This window comes from Lynx rufus, unplaced genomic scaffold (assembly GCF_022079265.1).
Source record: "Lynx rufus isolate CCGP_SWC_20201006 ecotype Redwood Valley unplaced genomic scaffold, mLynRuf1.p SCAF_8, whole genome shotgun sequence".
Taxonomy (NCBI): domain Eukaryota; kingdom Metazoa; phylum Chordata; class Mammalia; order Carnivora; family Felidae; genus Lynx; species Lynx rufus.
In genome coordinates this window covers 16,561,860-16,582,646 of record NW_025814896.1, presented here as the reverse complement: position 1 = coordinate 16,582,646, position 20,787 = coordinate 16,561,860, and the positions used below count along the sequence as shown (strand labels likewise).

Here is a 20,787-nt window from a genome sequence, read left to right as displayed (position 1 = left end):
TTCCTCCTACTGCAGGGAGATCTTCCTGAATCCAGAGTTGGCAGCTTCTCAGAACACAGGATTGCAGTTTCTATGTGTGGTCTCTACCACAGTCCTCTCTGCCTGTGAACACGGGTAGCCTGAAGGGCAAATGTGAGGGGGGGCAAAGCTTCTTAGGATGGTAAGACCTGGAGGGCATGTCTGGGGGAAGTGTCATGACCCCCAGGGCTCTGAAGACCTCAGCCTCTCTCCATCATGTGGAATTCTAGCTCTAGCTGATAGTCTGAAGTCATTTTGACCAAGAGAGATATTTGCATACTTCGAGGGAAGGGGAGCTCAGTATCTGACAAGGAACAGCTGCTGCATCTATGGACAGGGCAGAAGGGTTTTCCTCTCTTCATCCTAACTGTGATTAATGGTGCTAATCCAAGCCCACAGGGGCCACAGGACAGGGGCTGCTCGTTTCACCCCAGAGGGAATCCTGCTGAAATGGGATTTGAGCATCTTGGGCTGGAACTTTGCTTCTCTAGGCCCCACAGACAGACCTTGCCCCTCAGTGTATTCAGTCCCCTGACCTACTTGGGCTTCTCCAGGGGCCTTCTTGAAAACCTTACTCAGACCCGCTTCTCTCTCTTTCTCTGTTCCAGTTTGATGGTGACAGTGCCTACGTGGGGATGAGTGACGGGAACCCAGAGCTGCTATCGACCAGCCAGGTGGGTGCTCCACCCTCCCTGTGTGGGGGTCCAGCCTGGAGCTGGCTGGAGCTCAGCTGCTCCAGGGTGGGGCTGGGATGGTGCAGAGCAGCGGGGCATAGCCCACTACTGTCCTCTCTCACAATGATTAATATCAAGAGTCCCCTTAAAAGGGACAGTCCAACTGGGACTACAGTATTTTCTATAGATCACTGACCTGGCTACTGTTGGCTTAAAGTGAGCACCTTTGAAAACTTGGTAAAACTCAAAAGGTGTGACCCACATTCCCGGTGCACAGAGGAGAAATTTTCAGCTGTAGTGAGGCCTCTTGCCGCGACGCAGCACCCATGGGACATACACTGGCACGGAGGCACACACACCCATGAAAAGGCACACAGAGTTCTCCTGCCCACCTAGAGTTGTCTAGTGCCACTGGGGGGGATCGCGGGCTATGGTACACAGGGAGGAGAGCAGAGGCTTCCTCTGCAGTCCTCCCTGCTCTTGAAGGAAACGGAGTCATCCTTAGGCAAGGCTGTCCTGGTCCCTCGCCCTCTGGGAGTCCCAGATGCCAGCTAGAATATGAATTTCCACTGAGTCTGGTCTCCAGAAGTTAAATTTTCTTTCATCTGGGAGCATCCTCACTGCAGCCTGGAATGCTGGGGAGGTTCTAACTGCGGCTGAGATGCTGGGGAGGGTCCTCACTGCACACTGGGATACAGGGAGGGTCCTCACTACAGATTGGAATGTTGGGGGGGTGGTCCTCATTGTAGACTGGGATGTTGGGGAGGGTCCTCACTGTAGGCTGGAGTAGAGGGTAGGGTCCTCACTACAGATTAGAATGTTATGGGGGGGGGGTCCTCGTTGTAAACTGGGATGCTAGGGTGGGTCCTCATTGCAGGCTGGGATACCAGGCAGGGTATTCACAGATTGGGATGCTGGGGAGGAGCCTCACTACAGGCTGGGATGCTGGGGAGGGTCTTCATTGCAGAGTGGGATGCTGGGGTGGGTCCCCACTGCAGACTGGGATTCAGGGGAGGGTCCTCACTACAGACTGGGATAAGGGGAGGGTCTCACTGCAGATTGTAATGTTGGGGGGTTCTCATTGTAGACTGGGATGCTAGGGAGGGTCCTTACTGCAGACTGGGATACAGGGGAGGGTCCTCACTGCAGACTGGGATGCTGGGGAGGTCCTCACTGCAGACTGTGGCAACCTGGAGGATGGTTCCTTAAGGCAGTGGTGCCTGCAGTGTGGCAGCAGCTCAGGGTGCAGAGGAACTTGGCAAGCTGAAGGACAAGCCTGTCCCTGGAGCTGACCTCCATCCTCTGTGCAGCAGTGATGGTTGTGGCAGTCCAAATTGGGTGGCTGGGCCCACATTTTCTAGCTGGGGAACCAGAATGCTATTAGTTCACAAACATTTATGTGCCCTCCTATGTGACAGGCCCAGTGGCAGACTCAGATGAGTAAGGCATGGACCTGTTGCCCTCAGGGGCGCACTGCCAGTAAGGGAAGATACTCTCAGCTCCGCTGCAGGGTGCTGCAACCCCCTCCCCTGCCATGGCAGGTGTGCGTGCTGGGGCCACCATGCCATGCCCCTTCTTTGGCCTGTGACCACATGAGCATCACAGTGCTGCTGCAGAGCTTTTCTATTGCACTGATTCGTGCCAACCTAAAAGACACTCTGCTGGGCACGACTCCAGGTCCTGGAAATGCTCATTTTGGAAGAGACCACTGAAGTAATTTAATTGTCCATAATCAGCTTGGAAACGTGGTTGTCTCAAAAGAACAGAGCTTCCTCCTGACCATCTTACCTGAGCCCTGTCACAGTGTTCCAGGTGCATCTTGCTAACATGCTGAGCCCTGGCTCTCAGAGCCATAGCATGGTGGGATCGGTGTGGCTCAAACCCTGATGGAGAGTGTTGGCGCTATACCCCCGTGAGAACGGAAGGTGGGGCTCCGTGTCTGCTCCAGGCTTGGGCAGGGGAGTGCAGTCCTTTGGAGGGGAGACGCAGGGCAAATTAGTGCCCCAACAAGCTGTTAACAGCTGCGCCCTCACCTGCCTACCCAGCATCTCATGGTTGCAAAGCCTTTTCCTTGGTTATTTCACAACAGTCTTGAGAACTACTAGGTTGCCATTAATCCCATTTTATAGATGAGGAAGCTGAGCCTCAGGATACTGACTGGCTCATCCAGGGAGTGGGACAGCTGGGGCTCAAAGCTCCACACATCACTTTGCTGTGTCTGTGGAACACTCCGTTCCCACTCAACGCCTGCCACCGACTTGCTTCAGCCTAAATGTCACTTTCTCAGAAAGCTGTTGGTGACCCTGAAATCCAGATTAGGTCCCATCCCCTTGATTCTCTCTCGTGGCACCATGTGCTGTTAATTCATAGCATTTGTCATTGTTTGTGATGGCCTGCTTATCTTATCTGTGTGACAACTTGGTAAACATCTGATTTCCACATTAGACTGTGCCCTCCGTGAGGGCAGGATCCAGTCTGTCGTTCACTGTTGTGTCCCCCAGTGTGTTACAAAGCCTGGCACGTAGAAGGCACTCAGGAAAGGTTTGCGTAATGGGTAAATGTGGCCCCTTCTCTTTTCTGGACTTAAATTTCCCTGACAGTGAAATGAGGTAGTTGGATTCCCTAAGGATCCCTTTAAGTCTCGTGTGCTGTCACTCAGAGTCTCCTAAACTTAGCACTTTATAAAGAAAACATCAGGGTTCCCCGTGATTAACTAAGTACCCCTGGTGCCATGAGCCAACCTGGATATGAACAGATTAGCAATTATAGTCTAGACTCTTACACTGTGCCAGTTGGCTTTTGGTGCATAAGAAACATGTCAAAACTGGGGTGCCTCCAGTTGAGCGTCCGACTTTGGCTCAGGTCATGATCTCGCAGTTCGTGGATTCAAGCCCCACCCACGTCAGGCTCCGTGCTGACAGCTCAGAGCCTGGAGTCTGCTTCAGAGTCTGTGTTTCCCTCTCTCTCTGCCCCTCCCCTGCTCATGCTCTGTCTGTCTCTCTCTTTCTCTCTCAAAAATAAATAAACATTAAAAAAATTTAAAAAAAGAAGCATGTCAAAACTCAGCATCTTAAAATAACAAACATTTGTCTAGCTCATAGTTCCAGGGGTTGGCAGTTGGTTGGGTTCAGCTGGATGGCTCTTCCGGTCATGGCTAGGACCCATGTAAGTGGCAGCTGTAAGCCGCCAGGTCAGCTGTGGGCTGGTTGGTATGGAGACTCACTTCTCTTCCACACCCCCTGGCAGGCTAGCCTGAGGTTGTTCATGTGGTTGGAGAAGGGTTCCCAGAGCAGCAAGAGCAGAAGCTGCCAGACCTTTTGAGGTCTAGGCTTAGAACTGGCACATGACTACTTCTAGCACATTCTATTGGTCAAAGCAAGTCAGAAAGCCAGTCTAGACTCAAGGAATGGTGAAATAGATCCCACCTATTTGATGGGAGGAGCTGAAAAGTATCATGGTCTTTTAACAAACTACCACCTACAGGGAACATGGTATGTTGTTCGTGCTGATTTTACTGGAGAACAGCAGGCCCCTTCAGGACATGCAGCCCGCAGTGGCTTGGTGGGGCTCCAGGACCCCTACTTCTTAATTTTTTCATCCAGTCTTTTCCCTGGAGTGCTTGCCTGAACCCACACACTCACATATGTACATGAACACCCTGTCATGGTGTGGTACTCACCAACTGCAGGAATTATATGGTCCTAGTCATGGGGGGACTGACATAAACATGTGGGCAAAATGAGGGTCTCCTCGCCAATAGCGGATTCAGAGTACAAACACTCTAAATGGCATAAAATGCATTTTATAAATACAGTTAAATGTAAGTTTCACCTATTCAGCAAATGTTTATTGGGCACTTATGTGCAAAGCTCTGGATATAGGCAGGAAGCCATTTCTGGGAGACGTTTGCTTTCTGAACGTACAATTTCGTCATGTTAAAAAACCTGCTCTTTAATGTAACCTTCTCCTGAAACACCATCTTCTTTATTTAGAAACTTGATTGGAGACACAGGTTCCTATGGGGTATATATCAGCCAGCTGTGCCCCCTTTAAAAATTTTCAAACCAGCTCTTAGGGGCTCGAAGTTTCTTTTGCAAATGCATCCTTTGTTATTTGGTTTTTGCAAGTTTCCACAAAACTCCTGCCTAGCTGCCTTAGCTTTCATACAGTATCCCCTTTCCCCCTCCCTGGACCCTGTGTTTCTTTTGCACCAGACCTGCCTGGGTGGTCTGAGATTGAGATGCACTTCTCAGGCATGGCTCTGGCTCATCAGTAGCTTCTGGGAGGGGAAGGCCTGGTAGAGATCAGCTTTTCTCCCTGTTGAGAGCAGACCCTGGTCAGGAGTTACAAGGATAATGTTTCCTGGTTATGTGATGCTGGGAAGAGTCTCCCTCTTCCTGGGATGAGGGCGAAGAGGAAAAGAACTGGGCCGTGGGCTCAGCAGACCTAGATTCAAAGCCAGCTCTTGGACATCCCAGCCAGATGCCCACTCTAACCCTATGCAAGCTGTGTCAGCTTTCTGTCAAATGGGAGAACTTCTGCCTCCGAGGGTGTTATAAGTACCTAGTGTGAGTGTTGTGGATTCCCGTCACCAGGCTGGGGCACCCCTCACCCAGCTGTTGTGAATGCTGGCTGGTAACTATTCACAGCTGCCCCTTCTCTGGAGAATTGGCCTCTGCCAGATGGGAACTGTGAACAGGAGGGGTGTGGGGGATGGCCTAGAAGACCAGGAAGGTCCTCATCTCAAGCAGGGAGCAGTTTCTACAACTCCCCACGGACCTTCAGCTGGTATGGCCTCCTTGCCTAGCTCCTTCCCCTGCTCTGTCCTGCTTCCCTCCCGTCCCCTCTGAGTCACTTCTCAAAAGGAATGCCAGTGTCATAGGAATCCCCATCTCAGTCTCTACTTCAAGGGAATCTAACCTAAGATAGTATATAAACTACCAGTGTTTCATAAAACTAGCTGGGACTTATTTCCATGGTTTTCTTATCATAAATAATGCTTTGGTTACACAGACGAATCTCTGGTCACCTCTCATGCTCATTTATAGCTCTATGCCTTTGTATGCATGGATTCTGATAGGAATCTCCTAGCCATTTTCACCCAACAAATGCCTATTTGTTCCAGGGGTGCTGAAAATGTCACCTCCTCAGTCCACCCTTCCTGGCTGTAAGGTAGAATTTTCCACTCTCATGGCTGTAAATATGACTTCTGCTGAAGATTTCTGACTTCATGCTAAGAATTATTGAAAGGACATTGTGTGTGTGTGTGTGTGTGTGTGTGTGTGTGTGTGTGTGTGTGACACAGAGAGAGAGAGAGAGAAAGAGAGGGAGGGAAAGGAGAGAGGAGAGAATTGGCACATGACTACATTCATCACATTCTATTAGTCAAAGCAAGTCACTGGGCTTTGTTAGTGAGAAAGAGAGATTGATTGATATTGAATAACATGATCAAACAGTGGTTTTAACAGCTCTCAATGGCAAGAGTGGATACAGAGAGACCACATGGGAGGGTAAATGAAGGATGGTGTTGTCCTCTTTGGTGGTAGAAGCAGAGGAGATGGAAATAAGTGGATGGATCTGGGATCTGTTTTGGAAATAAAGTTGGTACATCTTGACAATGGATGGATCTAGAGGGAGAGAGAAATGAAGGAGTAAAGGATGTCTCCCAGGCTTCTAGCATAGTGCACTTTCCAGATGGTGGTGTCATTTTTGTGAGTGGGAGAAGGCCTGGGGAGGTGCAGGTTTCATAAGGTCAGACTTGGACATGTTACTTTTGAGACACTCCTCCCAGGGGAGATGTCCAAGGCTGTGCAAGTCTGGAACTTCTAGGGAAGTGAACTTGGAAGTTCTTAGCCCATGGTGAGGATCAAATTTGCAAAGACAGAAAGAGAATAGTGAGAACCACAGAGAAGAGCAGAGGACCAATGAGTCTTAAATGTTGAGCTCCAATATTTGAAAGCAAAGTGGAGGAGAAGACTGTGAAATAGGTTGAGAAGTAGACCAGAGAAACAGGAGGAGAACATGGAGGCTTAGAAGCCTAGGGCACACACAGTGTTCTGAGACGGAGGTCAGGAATCTGGGGAAAAACGATGTTGGATCCACAGCTTCTTCCCTGTCAAAGGATAACTTTTAAATAAATCAAAGATTTATATGTACTCATGGAAACCATAAAGGCACCAGGAAAAAAAAGCCTTTAAGGTATACTTTACAGCTTTGGAGTGGGAAAGACATTTCTATGACTCAACGTCTTAGAAGAAAAGACTTAAATATTTGACCACAAATAAAAATGTGAAACAACTTTTGTATGGCTAAAAAAGTCAAAAGACAAATGAAAAATTGGGCAAAATTATTTTCAACTCACAATATAAATAGAGAGAGTTCCCAGGAATCAATTCAAAACCGTGGTAGAAAAACAAGTGGGAGATATGAACCAATAGTTTACAGAACAGGAAATGCAAATGGACCTTACATTTATGAAAAGATGCTAAAATTCGTAAGAGAAACAAAACTACCATTTTCCACCTCTTTGACAAAAGTTCAAAGGTTTGGTAATATACTCTGTTGTAGCCCTGTGGGGAAAGAGGCACTTTGTACATTGCTTGAAGGCAGAGTAAATTGGTGTAACCCTATGGAGAGCAAATTGGCAACATCTATCAAGATTACAAATGCATTGACCTTTAACCCGGCAATTTCCCTTTTGCAAGTATTTCCCACAGATATATTTGCTTTTATGAGAAGTGATGGCCTCAAGATTACTCATTTTTGGTATTGGCATAATGGCAAAATATTGGCAACAACCCAAATATGCAACAATGTGAGAGTAGTTCAATAAATTACGTACATCTATCAAGTGGAATACTGTATGGCTATAAAGAAAGAAGAAAGTGAATAGATATAGAAGTTCTTCAGATACATTATTTACTGAAAAAAGCAAGGTGGCCAATAGTAAGTACAGTATGTTACCATTTGTGAGAAAGGGTACTGAGAATGTGTTTCTGGGTGCTTGTATATGATTAAAGTAACTCTGGAAGCTAATAACAGTGGCTTTGTACATTGTGTGTGTACCTATATGTGTGTGTTCACATTTGTATGTATGTTTGTGTGTGTGTGTGTGTGTGTGTGTGTGTGATGCAAATTGGGCAGGTGGACAGGGATGGAAAGACTTTTCATTGTACCTTTTTAGATTTTAGGGGTTTTTAACTGTAGGGATGATTATTTCAAAAAGTTGAATAAAATGTAAACAAGAAGGAGAGGGTCAAATGATTCTGAGGGATTGGTTGGGATAAAAGTTGAAATGCGTCCAATAGTTTTAAGAACAAGAAGTTATCCTGGATCTCAGAAAAGGCAGCTTTGATGTATAGTGGGCTTCATGCAGGTCCCAGGGTAGATGAAGAAGGGAGCCTGCATTAAGGATGTAAACAGTGTGTGTAGACAGCTTTTATGTGGAGTCTGGCTGTGTAGGACCAGGGCAAGGGCCGCTAGGGCGATGGGATGAGGACTCCAAAGGAGCGACTTTTTTTTTAAACTTGTTTTATTGTTTATTTTTTAAAATTTACATCCAAATTAGTTAGCATATAGTGCAACAGTGATTTCAGGAGTAGATTCCCCAGTGCCCCTTACCCATTTAGCCCATCCCCCCCTCCCACCACCCCTCCAGCAACCCTCAGTTTGTTCTCCATATTTATGAGTCTCTTCTGTTTTGTCCCCCTCCCTGTTTTTATATTATTTTTGTTTCCCTTCCCTTATGTTCATCTGTTTTGTCTCTTAAAGTCCTCATATGAGTGAAGTCTCTTAAAGTCCTCATACGAGTGAAATCATATGATTTTTGTCTTTCTCTGACTGACTAATTTCACTTAGCATAATACCTTCCGGTTCCATCCACGTAGTTGCAAATGGCAAGATTTCATTCTTTTTGATTGCTGAGTAATATTGCATTGTATATATAGACCACATCTTCTTTATCCATTCATCCATCGATGGACATTTGGGCTCTTTCCATACTTTGGCTATTGTTGATAGTGCTGCTATAAACATGGGGTTGCATGTGTCCCTTTGAAACAGCACACCTGTATCCTGTGGATAAATGCCTAGTAGTGCAATTGCTGGGTCGTAGGGTAGTTCTATTTTTAGCTTTTTGAGGAACCTCCATACTATTTCCCAGAGTGGCTGTACCAACTTGCATTCCCAAGGAGGGACTTTCTGTTTTTTTGAAGACAAGAGAGTCTTTAGAATGTTTCATTGCCAATGGAAGGCATCCAAGAGAGAGGGTAAAGTTTGGCGTTCAGGGGAGGGAAGAGTTAATTGATGGTTTAAGCTTTGGGAGAAGGTGGGAGGGGCCGGGTCCTGCCAAGAGGTGGAAGCTGTGGCCTTAGCCAAGAGTGGGGACAAAGTGGGAAAGAATGTGTGTCTCTGTAGAGGGTTGCCCAGAAGAGAGGATGCTGCACCTGAAAGCATCTGTCTTCTCCAAGAGATTGGTGGGCAGCTCACTTGCTGAGTCAGGGTGCCAGAGGTCTGAGGGAGTAGAGAAGGTCTGGGATATTTGTGTGGCCTGTGGGAGGCTGAGCTCTTGGCACGGGTGCTATGGGTGCAGACAGATGGGTGGATCCACAGTGGGGATTTGTCAGGCAGGTGTACCAGAAGGACACTCAAGCTTTTTTTTGCAAAAGAGAGACTGAAATGAAGGACCGGGGAATCTAAGCTGGGTAAGGGGGACCTGGGCAGTGAGGACATCTTAGTCATGGAGTGGAAAGTGGGTGATGATTCTGAGAGAAGCAGCTGTGGGCATTGCTGGGGTCCTGGGTGTGTCTGGAGAGTGGGCAGCTGACACTGAGTGGAGCAAGCCCAGCATCAGCATGGTGTCTGAGCTGGAGGGACCCAGGATGAAGCCAAGGTGGGGTTGATGGGAAGCCCTCTGGCACCCGGAGCCAAAGGCTGGGAGCCTGTTGGGTAGGGGGACAAGCAGAGGTGTGTGAGCAGCACGTGGGGCCGGATGCTGATGGAGCTGAGTGGGGTGGGGTGGGATTTGTGGGGAACATGGATGGTGGTCCAGGTGGGGCAGTGGAGAGGGAGGAGGATGTCAAGCCTGCCTTCCAGCCTGACATGTGTGAGCAGTGGGGGATGGACAGCTCATCCACAGAGGAGACAGGAAGTGAGCAGAAGGCATGTTCTAAGAAGCTCTGGGGAGGTAGGGAATTTTTTATTCTTAGAGTAGGAATCCCAGTGGGTCCAGGGACAATTTGCGAAGCGAGAGGTTCAGGGGGCTCACGTTTGAGGTGCTCCCTGGGGAACTCTAGGACCCATGGAACACGGTCAGCACCACCAACCATCAGCACTGCCAGGTGTGAGCAGTGTCCAGGGTGGGCCCTGCCTGCCGCTGCTTCTTTTGCACCCCTTCCTCACGTTCCAGCAGAGCGAGTGCGGTGGTGGAATTCTGTCTTAAAGGCAAGATTCCCACGCTACCAAATGAGGCCTTGCGGTGCCTCGCACCACACCCGGCACACAACAGACACGCAAGGACTTTGAGTGAAGCAGATTCTTGCCGTTGGGTCTGCACACGAGTGTGTGTGTGTGTGTGCGGCCAGCTTCCTTCGTAGATCCCCAGGGATGCCTGGTCTGTTTCGCTTACCACTTATATCAAGCATAGGCCTAGAGAGGGCCGATGGTATAACCAGGAACCCAGAAGACCAGAGCTGGTCTCAGTCACGACTACAGCCTCCTTCCAGCAAGGGATGGTGTAGGATGCCCAGAATGGGGGGAAAGCCCAGAGCTCTGAGTTCCGGGTTCTGTCTGCTCCGTTTCCTTCACCTCTGTTATCTCTCCCAGCCTATTCCTCACGTGAATGATGAGGGTAGATGGTCTGTGGGATTTTCCCAGCCCATGCTGCTGCTGCTGCTTTCGTAGTGCATTTCTGTGGGCTCAGGCACTGGAGCTAAATGTTTTCCATGAACTCTATCAGGTAGCTACTGTTGCTATCCCATGTTACAGATGAGAAAACTGCAGAGCAGAGAGACAGGGAGGTGGTTGAGTGTTTTTGAACCAACCAAACAAACAATGTGCTGGGAGTAAATGCACGGATAGTAAATGCACCCGAGGCAGGCCTCCCTCCTGTCACTGTTCAAATCTAAGATTCTGGCCTCTGAATCTGTGTACATGGTAAAGGGCAGAGAAGACACGGCTTTTATTGCTTTAATTAAAACCTGGGTGAAGAGCTCGCGATTCATATTAAAATGAAATTGTGTTTCGCTGGCCGTAGTGCCGAGAAGGGACCGGCAGTGATTACTGCTAAGATTACAAACAATCAAAGAGAAAAGGCCTTTTGCAAGCATTTCCTATTAAAGCCACAAACATCACACTTTAAAAATAATTATGGTTGTGTTATCGGAACATGATTCATGAATTCTGAATAAATATGAGGGGGCCTTGAAGGAAACTGTTTCAAGACCATAGATTTTGTTCAAATCTGATGAAATTTAATATCATTTCGCAGCTGGAGAATAAAATGCAAGGAGGGGAAAAAAAAACCCATCCTATGTGTATGGAAAGAATTGAGTATATGTCAGACTGAACTAATGAGCCTTCCCTCATCAGTCCTACACACGTGCTTAGAAAAATGGACGAGCCTCTCTTGTTTTCATTGAGAGAAAACCGCTGAGAAGGAGTTGGTACTTACACCTCACAGATCTTCATTTTGCATTCCAGTGGCTAAAAATATATTCACTTTAAAGCTCTGCATTCCTGACTGTGAGATGTTTAAATATTTGAGGGCGCAGGCATAGAGGCGTTAGGGAACGGGCTTGGGGGGTGGGGTATCTTGGTCTGCGTTTACCACACCTCCCCTGTAGTAAAGATATTTTTCATACAATGCGGTGAATGTTTACAGCATATAGTTTTGTTTCCTTCCAACTATTATGAGAGAAATTGAATCCCTGGAAACGTTCCCTCTCTCTAAATGGGATGGAAACAATGAAGATGGTGCAGGAAGTTTATGGGTTGGGGGAGGGAACAGCAGTGGGTTGGAAATGTAAGGATTTTCTTTAAAACAGCACCCCTCTCCCACTCTCAGCCACCTTGAACTCAGCATCTTCTATAGGGCCTGGGTCTTTGCTGGGGAGTGTGGGAGAGCCCTCTGGTTTAACACATTTGTTTGTTGCTAAATGAAAGCTAACCCTGGGGGCGTCTGGGTGGCTCAGTTGGTTGAGCGTCCGACTTCAGCTCAGGTCATGATCTCGCGGTTTGTGGGTTCGAGCCCCGCGTCGGGCTCTGTGCTGACAGCTCAGAGCCTGGAGCCTGCTTCCGATTCTGTGTCTCCCTCTCTCTCTGCCCTCCCCACCCCCCGCCCTCCACTCACACTGTGTCTCTCTCTCCTTCAAAAATAAATAAACATTAAAAAAACAAAAACAAGACAGCTAACCCTGTCATCAAGATGTGAGAGCCAGAGAGCCAGATGCGAGACCTTTCCAAAATGGTGCAGGGTTCTTAGCTTCTGGAGGGTCAGGAGCCTGGTTCTGGCCCCCTTCAGCCTCTTTCACTGTGTGCTCTTGGGTAGGTCATTTGTCCTCTCTGAGCCCTGTTTTTTCTGTCTGTGAATGAGAGTCTGAATGGGTGTCTCTGAGAGACCTTTTAGGTTATATCTGTAGCCAACGGATTGGCTTCCTCCACCTCCTATTTGAGTCTCTAGGAAGGATACTGGTCTGTCCAACAAGCCAGAGCTCCCCTCCCCCACATAGCACCAATGCTAAGGGACCCTTGGAGATGGTGGTCAGTGGTTCTGAGCAGGGTTCCAGCCCACCACTGGCGACAGTAAACAGATGCTGGTAGTCGGATGGGTTATAAGGGTAATGACATGAGAAGACAGACAGACCTGGGCTCAAATTATGGTCTTCAAGTTTCATGACTGGATGACCTTGGACAAATCATCCAGCTTTCCTGAACCTCAATTTTGTCTTTAGAAGTTCCTCAGAGTGATGCAGGGAGAAATAAGTAAATAAAATGTATTTATACCCTGACTTTTTATTACAGTGTTTGGTCCATGGCAAATGACAGTTGCATGAGGTGCTATTAAAGTATCTATCTTACAGATGAAGAAAACTGATTTTCAGGAAGATAAAACAGCCTGCCCAAGGTCATCCACCTAGGGTGTGTGGTGAACCCAGGAGTCAATGCGGCATCAGAGATATCAGCAAGGAGCCAGTCAGCTATTTTATCTAATACAAATCAAATTATGTTAAGGGTTGAAATTGAAAAGATGATATTGGAACTATCTTGTTTTTAAAATGTGCCAAGAAATGTTCCCCCTCAAATAACAAAAACAGTAGATGCCTCCTGGCAGTTACCAGCTCACCAAAGGTGTGTGATCCCTTCCCAGCCCCCTCCATTAGACCTCCAGCCCAGTGTGCCAGGGAACAGCTGGGCCATTTAAGCCTCCTTGATTCACATCTCATTAACATTAAAAGGCCTTCATATGGTCCAGACAGCCGATTTCTCTGTGTCTCATATACCCAAAGCCCCTGGCTCTGATGAGGAACAAAAGTCCAGGTGTGAGTGAGGTGGTTGCCCATGCTGGGTCTGACATCCTCCTTGGACAGTGTGGAGCGCAAGGGGCTCAGGTGAGAGTGAGTGGCAGGCCTATGGTCTGTGCGTGACTCCTCCTTCTGCCTTGTTCTTGCTGTGTGGCCTTGACCAAAGTACTTAGCCTCTCTTGGGCTTGCTTTCTATCTCTGTAAAATGGGAGTATTACTCCCTTCCTTGCAGGTTAAGAAAGCCAGAAATAGGTGTAGCTTAGTTAACTAGTTTAGTTTAGTTAGACTAGTTAAGTAAGTGTAGGCTGGTTGAGCGGACTGGTTAAGTGGGTAGAAGGTAACCAGCCTGGCCAGTGCTGATTATATCGGAGCTTGGTAAAGTTTTTGTTGTTGATTTTAGAATTTACAGTTTAGAGAAGAAAAGTGAACTAGTGAAGGAGCTGGGAACATGTTGAGTAGCTCTAATTTTCTGTGAATGTGTGTGTTACGTAAGACCGGGGTGGAATGGACAAGATGAGGTTGGTGGTTCAGGTAAGCACAAATCCAGCCCAGGAGCCCTCAGCTCAGATGCACCTGTGCGCCTCGTGGCACAGTCTGTACAAGTACCCAGGGGCACTGAGCCATTGGGAGGGTGGCTCCCAGGAACGTGGGGGAGCTGGGGTGCTTGAGGGGGAGGTGTGTCAGGTGGGACGAGGATGGGGAGGTGGGCTGTGTGAACGACTGTTGGCTTTGGAGATGGGGAAGGAGCGCCTTGAGGAAGTCTGGCTTTGCTTTGTGAGGGATCGTTTCTTGGAAGCCCCCTTGAGAAAACCTTAAATAGAGTGTTCTGTAACAGCACAGGCCTTGGAGGTTGATCTGGGCTGCTTCTGGCTGTGTCCTATGCTAGAGTGGCCCTCAGGGGCACGGGGGTCGTGGCTAGAGGCTATATCTGTGCGGTACATAAATGCGGGGCAGTGCTGGTTCTAAGCGTCCTGCTGGCCTCATTAACAATTGCCAGGGATGGCAACGTGAGCCGGACAGCAGGAGAAGGGGTGAGGAAGCATTTTGAAATGTATTAACTATTCCCCACCACCACCACCAAAGGTAGAAAACGGAAAAGACAGAAAGTACCAAGGTGGCAAGAATGTGGAGGAACGGTGCCCTCACACGTTGTTGTGTGAATTAGCACAGCCACTTTGGAAAACCATTTCTCAGTGTCTGAAGCTCTATGACCCAGGAATGCAGCTCCCAGGTGCTCACTCAAGAGGAACACATTCATCTGTTCACCCAAAGACATGTAGAAGAATGTCCATAGTGGCACTTTTCATAAAAGCACAAAACTGGAAACAGTTCAAATGTCCATCCACAGTAGACTACGTGAATGATCGCAGAATATTCTTACACGGTGGAGTATTATGCAGCATAGAAGACCCAGCAGTTTATAACCACATGCAGTAATATGGGTGAATCTCACAAACCCCAGGTTGAGAGAAGAAGCCAGACACAACCAGAAGCCAGAACATTCTAGATGATTCCATTGACTTAAAGCACATAAACAGGCAAAACCAATCTGTGGTGGTAAAAACTCTGAATTGTGGTTACCCCGCTTGAGGGTGGGTAGTGAGGAGTCTTAAGGGGCTTCAGAGGTCTGGTATGGTGCTGTTTACATAAGTCTGTTCACTTCATGAGGATTTGTCCTTGAGCTATATACTTATGACTTGTATCCTTTCTGTTGGTATCTTGTGCTTAAAAAAAGAGTAAAAAAATTTCAAGGTATTTGCACCAGTGTCTCCATTTTTAGAGACATGGTAAGATGGGGAAGGTGACCTAGCCAGATATCTTGTATAGTGTGTTCCGTTCCCCGTAGGGGTGTGGACGGACTGACCCTTCATAGCTTGGGAAATTTATTTAACTTGCTGGGAGGGGAAGGACTATTTTAGCCTCATAACGGATGATGAACTGTGAAAGTGCTCCTGCCATGGCTCGCTCCAGGGAAACAGGTGGTATGGGTTTATCTGGATCGACTCAGCTCTGTGGGCCCTGACCTTCACTCCTATTTCTCTACAGAATTTTAGGAAATGACTGAAAATATGAACATCTAAGAAAAGAAAGTGTGTGTGCATGTGTGCGTTTTTGGGACGCTGTGTTGTGGTACCAGGAAATCTTGTTTATGGAATATGTGAGGATGTCTGTGGAAAAGAATCCTTCACACACAAATACGAGCATAAGTGCACGTCGCACTCATATTGCTGATACATACCTTTTCACGCATTAAGCATCGCTTTGTGACTCTGAGCAAGTTACTTAACCTCTTGGTGCCTCAGTTTCCCCAATGAAATGGCAAGAATAATAGCACCCAGCCCTTGGGGCTGTTATACACAGATGCACACACAAATTACATTTTTATTTGCGTTTATTTGTTTAATGGCTGCCTCCCTCCTAGACTGTTGGTATTGTGGCAGCAGAGACCTGACACGTAGTAGGAGCTGCGTTAAAAAAGGGGGAGGGAGGGAGGGAATGAATGGACAACTCTCACAAATCCACTGGCACACGTGCTGATGTTTAGACACATTGACGTACACATTTGTGCATGTCTGCAGACACACATGATCACATGTGTAGACTTGTATGTAAGCACCCAAGGGTTATGCATGCACACACCCAGACATGTCCAGGCCCAGAGCTCAGGAGGGTGGGGTTAGCTGCAGTTTCAAGACTCTGCCCTGGAAGTCAGAACACAGGGTTCTGTTTGGGGTTCCACATAACTGTCATTTATTATGTGACTTTGGGTAGGTCTTTTTTAAAAAATTGTTTTATTTGATTTATTTTTGTTGTTTTCCTTGTTTTATTTTTATACATATAATTTATTGGCAAATTGGTTTCTATACCACACCCAGGGCTCATCCCAACAGGTGCCCTCCTCAATGCCCATCACCCACTTTCCCCTCTCCCCCACCCCCCATCAACCCTCAGTTTGTTCTCAGTATTTGAGAGTCTCTTATGGTTTGCCTCCCTCCCTCTCTGTAACTTTTTTTCCCCCTTCCCCTCCATCATGGTCTTCTGTTAAATTTCTCAAGGTCCACATATGAGTGAAAACATATGGTATCTGTCTTTCTCTGACTGACTTATTTCACTTAGCATAATACCGTCTAATTCCATCCATGCTGCTGCAAAGGGCCAGATTTCATTCTTTCTCATTGCCAAGTAGTATTCCGTTGTATATATAAACCACATCTTCTTTATCCATTTGTCAGTTGATGGACATTTAGGCTCTTCCATAATTTGGCTATTGCTGAAAGTGCTGCTATAAACATTGGGGTACATATGCCCCTATGCGTCAGCACTCCTGTATCTCTTGGGTAAATTCCTAGCAGTGCTTTTGCTGGATCATAGGGTAGTTCTATTTTTAACTTTTTGAGGAATCTCCATACTGTTTTCCAGAGTGGCTGCACCAGTTTGCATTCCCACCAACAGTGCAAGAGGGTTCCCGTTTCTCCACCTCTCAGAGGTTGAGGACTCCTAGCCAGGATATGACAGAATTGGAATTTGAACCATGGTCTGTCCAGGTCAAAGCATATGCTTTTAATGCCTATGGCATTGCTGTCCACAGTGTGACCCACAGACCAGCAGCGTCCCCTGGAGCTTGTTGGAAATGCAGCATGTCAAGTCACACCCCAACCTCCTAAATCACAACCTGCATTTACCAAGTTCCACAGGTGATCTGTGTGCACATTATGGGTTGAGAAGCAGGGCCTAAGGTACACTGTTTCCCTCAAGCATTAAGAGGAAGTAGGGTTCACAAGGCGGGTAGAGCACAGGTGTAGGCACACCCTGAGGACCACCAGAGAGGAGCAATCAGAGAACGAGAGAGGATGCAGCCAGGAGCTACCTGTGGAGACAGAATCAACACGGAGGCTCTGCATTGCACATGTGGGGGCCTAGTCCCTGCTGTTTATAAAGGTGCAGAATCACAGTCATTAAGGGTACCAATTCATGAGCTAAACTTTTACATTTAAAAACAACACATGTTAATCATCTTGTAGTTCCCATAGGTGAGAAACCCAGGTTTGCATTAACGGGGTGCCTCTGGCTCCAGACCTCTCACTAGGCTGCAGTTCGTGTGGTGATCAGGGCTGCAGCCTCATCGGAAGGCTCGACTGAAGGGAGGTTTGCTCCTGAGCTCATTGGTGGTTGTTAGCGGGATTCAGATCCCTGGAGTATAACTTTTGAGTTGGGACTTGGCTCTGTCCCTTCCCAGTGGTGTCACTTCCATTGAGTTTCACTCTCAGTGCCTCTGTTTCTTTCTCTGTGAAATGGAGTAATAGCACCTGCCTCATAGAGTTATTGTGAAGACTAATAAATTGATGTATGAAAAGTCTGTAGAACAAGGATACACTTAGCACCTCACAAGCACTATCTATATAAATGCTTGCTGTTATTATTATTATTTGAACAAAAGTGCAGAGAAGCAGGACTATGCAAGCTTCGTTCACAGAAGGCCACTTAATAAGCCTTAGGGGAGTGGATGAGCTCTGGGTTTCCTGTGGGGACTTTGGGGCATATTAACAGGAGCATGGGGGTCCAGGCTATAGGAGGAGGCCTTGCTCCATTCTGCTCAGAGTAGCTTAGAGTGCTGGGCATAGTCCTTGGTACTACCACTTGGGAAGGCACAAGGGTGTTGTGGTGATCCTGAGCAGGAGCAAGTGTCATCTGGGGGTAGACAGTGGCCCAAGTGGAGGGTCCAGCATCTCCAGGAGTCTGGTGATACCAGAGTATGCATTGTCTGGGGGCTGCAGTGGGCTCACTACACTTGGTGTTAGGTGATATTGCAGGATCTGGTCCAGGAGGCCTCATATACCAGAAAGATACTGGGACCCTGCTCTGAAGGCAGTGAGCCTTGGAAGGGTCTGAGCAGGGCAGTGTCCCTGGAGCAGCATGGATGGGGGGACTTGCCTACTTAGCCATGTGTCACAGAGCCTAGAGCACTCACAAAGGCCAGTCTCTGAAAACTTCAGCGCCTTCGTATTCAGGCAGCTGGCTTAGCACATTTTTAGATGATGCCACTTCTGTAGTTTTCAAAAGGTAGAGATGGAAAAGAAAAAAAGGCTGCAAATAGACATATTTTTTTTTCCAGAAGCTATTTTAACATGGAAATAACTGGAGAGCCTACTCATCATTTTTAAATGCTTTTAAAATTAGTGCTGCCTCATGCCTGCCTGTGGACCTGCAAACCAATGGCACATACGTGAATTCAATTTGGGTTTAAAAATCCCTTGGTCCAACTCTCTCTTTTCATGTGTGGTGTAACTGAACACTAAAATGGGGGGCAGTGACTTTCCCAAGGCCACACAGCCCATCAGGGGCAGAGCTGGGACTCAAGCGCCTTCATAGGAAAATGATTTCTAAGATGAGAACATGGAACCAGGAAGCCCTTGTGAGCATTGTTTCATTCTGAGAAGCCTTTCTAAGGGGAAGACCACTTCAGATGTTTGCTGACTTCTTAGAGCTTACGGGGAAGGTGGTGAAGAGCCCAGCCCCGCGTAACAGCAGGCCGTCAGTACATTCATTCATGCAATCATTCATTCAAAACAATATTTACTGAGCAGCTACCTTGTGTCAGGCAGTGTTCTAGGTGCTAGAGATACGAGTGTGAACACGGCAGTCCAATCCCCGGTTCTCATTCATTCGTGTATTGTTTCATTCTGCAAATGTTTATTGAGGCCATACTATGTGCAACCACTGTTCTTGGTCCTGGGTTAATCAGTGATGTTACAGCAGAATATACATTATGGTGAAGGGAATGGGAAATATGTATTTTTTTAAAAGTCAAGACTCTTGTGTGTTAGATGGGAGAGGTTTGATGGGAAAGAGAAACCACCTTTAGGACAGGGTTCAGCAAACCATGGCCCCATAGGTCAAATCTGGTCTTCTACTTGTTGTTTGTAAATAAAGTTTTATTGGAACACAGCTGTATTTGTTAGGTTAAATATGTCCATGCTACAGCAACAGAGATGAATAGTGACAGAGATTACATGACTTATAAGCCAAGAAAGATTTATTGTCTGTACCTTTGCAGAAGAAGTTTGCTGACTTGTCCTCTAGGACATCCAAGGGAAACTGTCAAAGAGGCAGTTGGGTAGGTGATTATAAAAAATATGTTATTAAGGGGAGCCTGGGTGGCTCAGTCAGTCAAGCATCCAACTTCCCCTCAGTTCATGATCTCGTGGTTCCTGAGTTTGAGCCCCACGTCGAGCTCGTTCGCTGCTGTCAACATGGAGCCCACTTCAGATCCTCAGTCCTCCTCTCTCTCTGCCCCTCCCCCTCTGCTCACTGTCTCAAAAGTGAACAAATATTTTAAAAATATGTTATTAAAGTAAATGAAACTCTGCCACTTACTGGAAAAATGAACTTCCTTATCTATAAAATGGAGTGATGCCTGGTGCTCAGGCGCCCCCCTGACTGGAATGCTGTGGTCCCAAGTTATCCTCAGCTTTGCTACTTGCTGGGACTGTTTCCTCCTAAAGAAGAAGGCAGCTCCACCACTCATGGATCATTTTTCCAGAAACATCCCCCCCTTCCCCCCAGGTATATCAGTCCGGAAAGCTACCTCAAGCTCAGAGTGTCAGATGATTTCTCAAGCAAAAACACATGGAGATTATCATGTTTGTTCCCAGATAGAGTTTTAGTAAACAAAACTCATGGCTGGGGCGCCTGGGTGGCTCAGTTGGTTAAGCATCCAACTTCAGCTCAGTCTGATCTCACTGTTTGAGTTTAAGCCCTGCATCGGGTTCTGTGCTGACAGCTCAGAGCCTGGAGCCTGCTTCAGATTCTGTGTCTCCCTCTCTCTTTGACCACTCCCCACTCACAATCTGTCTCTCTCTCTCTCTCTCTCTCTCTCTCTCTCAAAAGTAAATAAAAATTAAAAAAAAATTTTTTAAACCCTCATGGCTAATGTGACTGGCGGCCGTTGTCACATTGTGATGCCTCTGATCTAAGCTTTTCAGGGTCAGAACCACCAGCAGGGGAGTGTTCTACTCCCTCCTTCACTCCCTTGACACAGCTTGGGAGTTCTGCCTGTAAATAAAGGCTTAAAACGATGTTACTCCCCCCTCCCATTCCTCCAGAATCCACGTGTAATTTTAACAATATGGCTTTTTCATTTCCATTTTGTTTATATATGGTATGAGCTTTTATTTGTTTATTTATTTATTTTTAAGAAGCATTTTGAGTCCGGGAAAATGATAGCCCAACAAGAAGGCATAATTGTACTGATTTTCAGAAGTGCAGCAATACTCCAGCTCCGATGTACTGCGAGACATGAATCAGAAAGATTCTATTACACATCTCTGGGACAGGCGACACAGGGGTATTATCCAAGATGATTAATTTGGCTTGGTCATTATAGACACAGACAAGCCTGACAAAATTGCATTTCATTCCCCACTGAATTCATAAAATTGCTGTACACATAATAAGTTATAGCGCTGGGTGCCCTGCTCCTGTTGATGGGATTTCAGGTTTGGATAAGGTTTTCCTTGGATAAGGTTTCCTTGTTTTGAAAACAGAGCCAGGAAACACTGAATTGAATGACAGTCTTT

The 20,787-nt window shown here is 47.0% G+C and overlaps 1 protein-coding gene across 1 annotated transcript in view; it reads left to right on the top strand.

Annotated features, from left to right (window-relative positions):
• TOX2 (TOX high mobility group box family member 2) overlaps positions 1-20,787 on the top strand; it is a 135,173-nt gene that overhangs the window by 51,038 nt on the left and 63,348 nt on the right. The window contains exon 2 of the mRNA XM_047069265.1: positions 627-692. Within this exon, the coding sequence (XP_046925221.1) occupies positions 627-692 (66 nt within the window). The remainder of the gene's footprint in view (positions 1-626; positions 693-20,787) is intronic.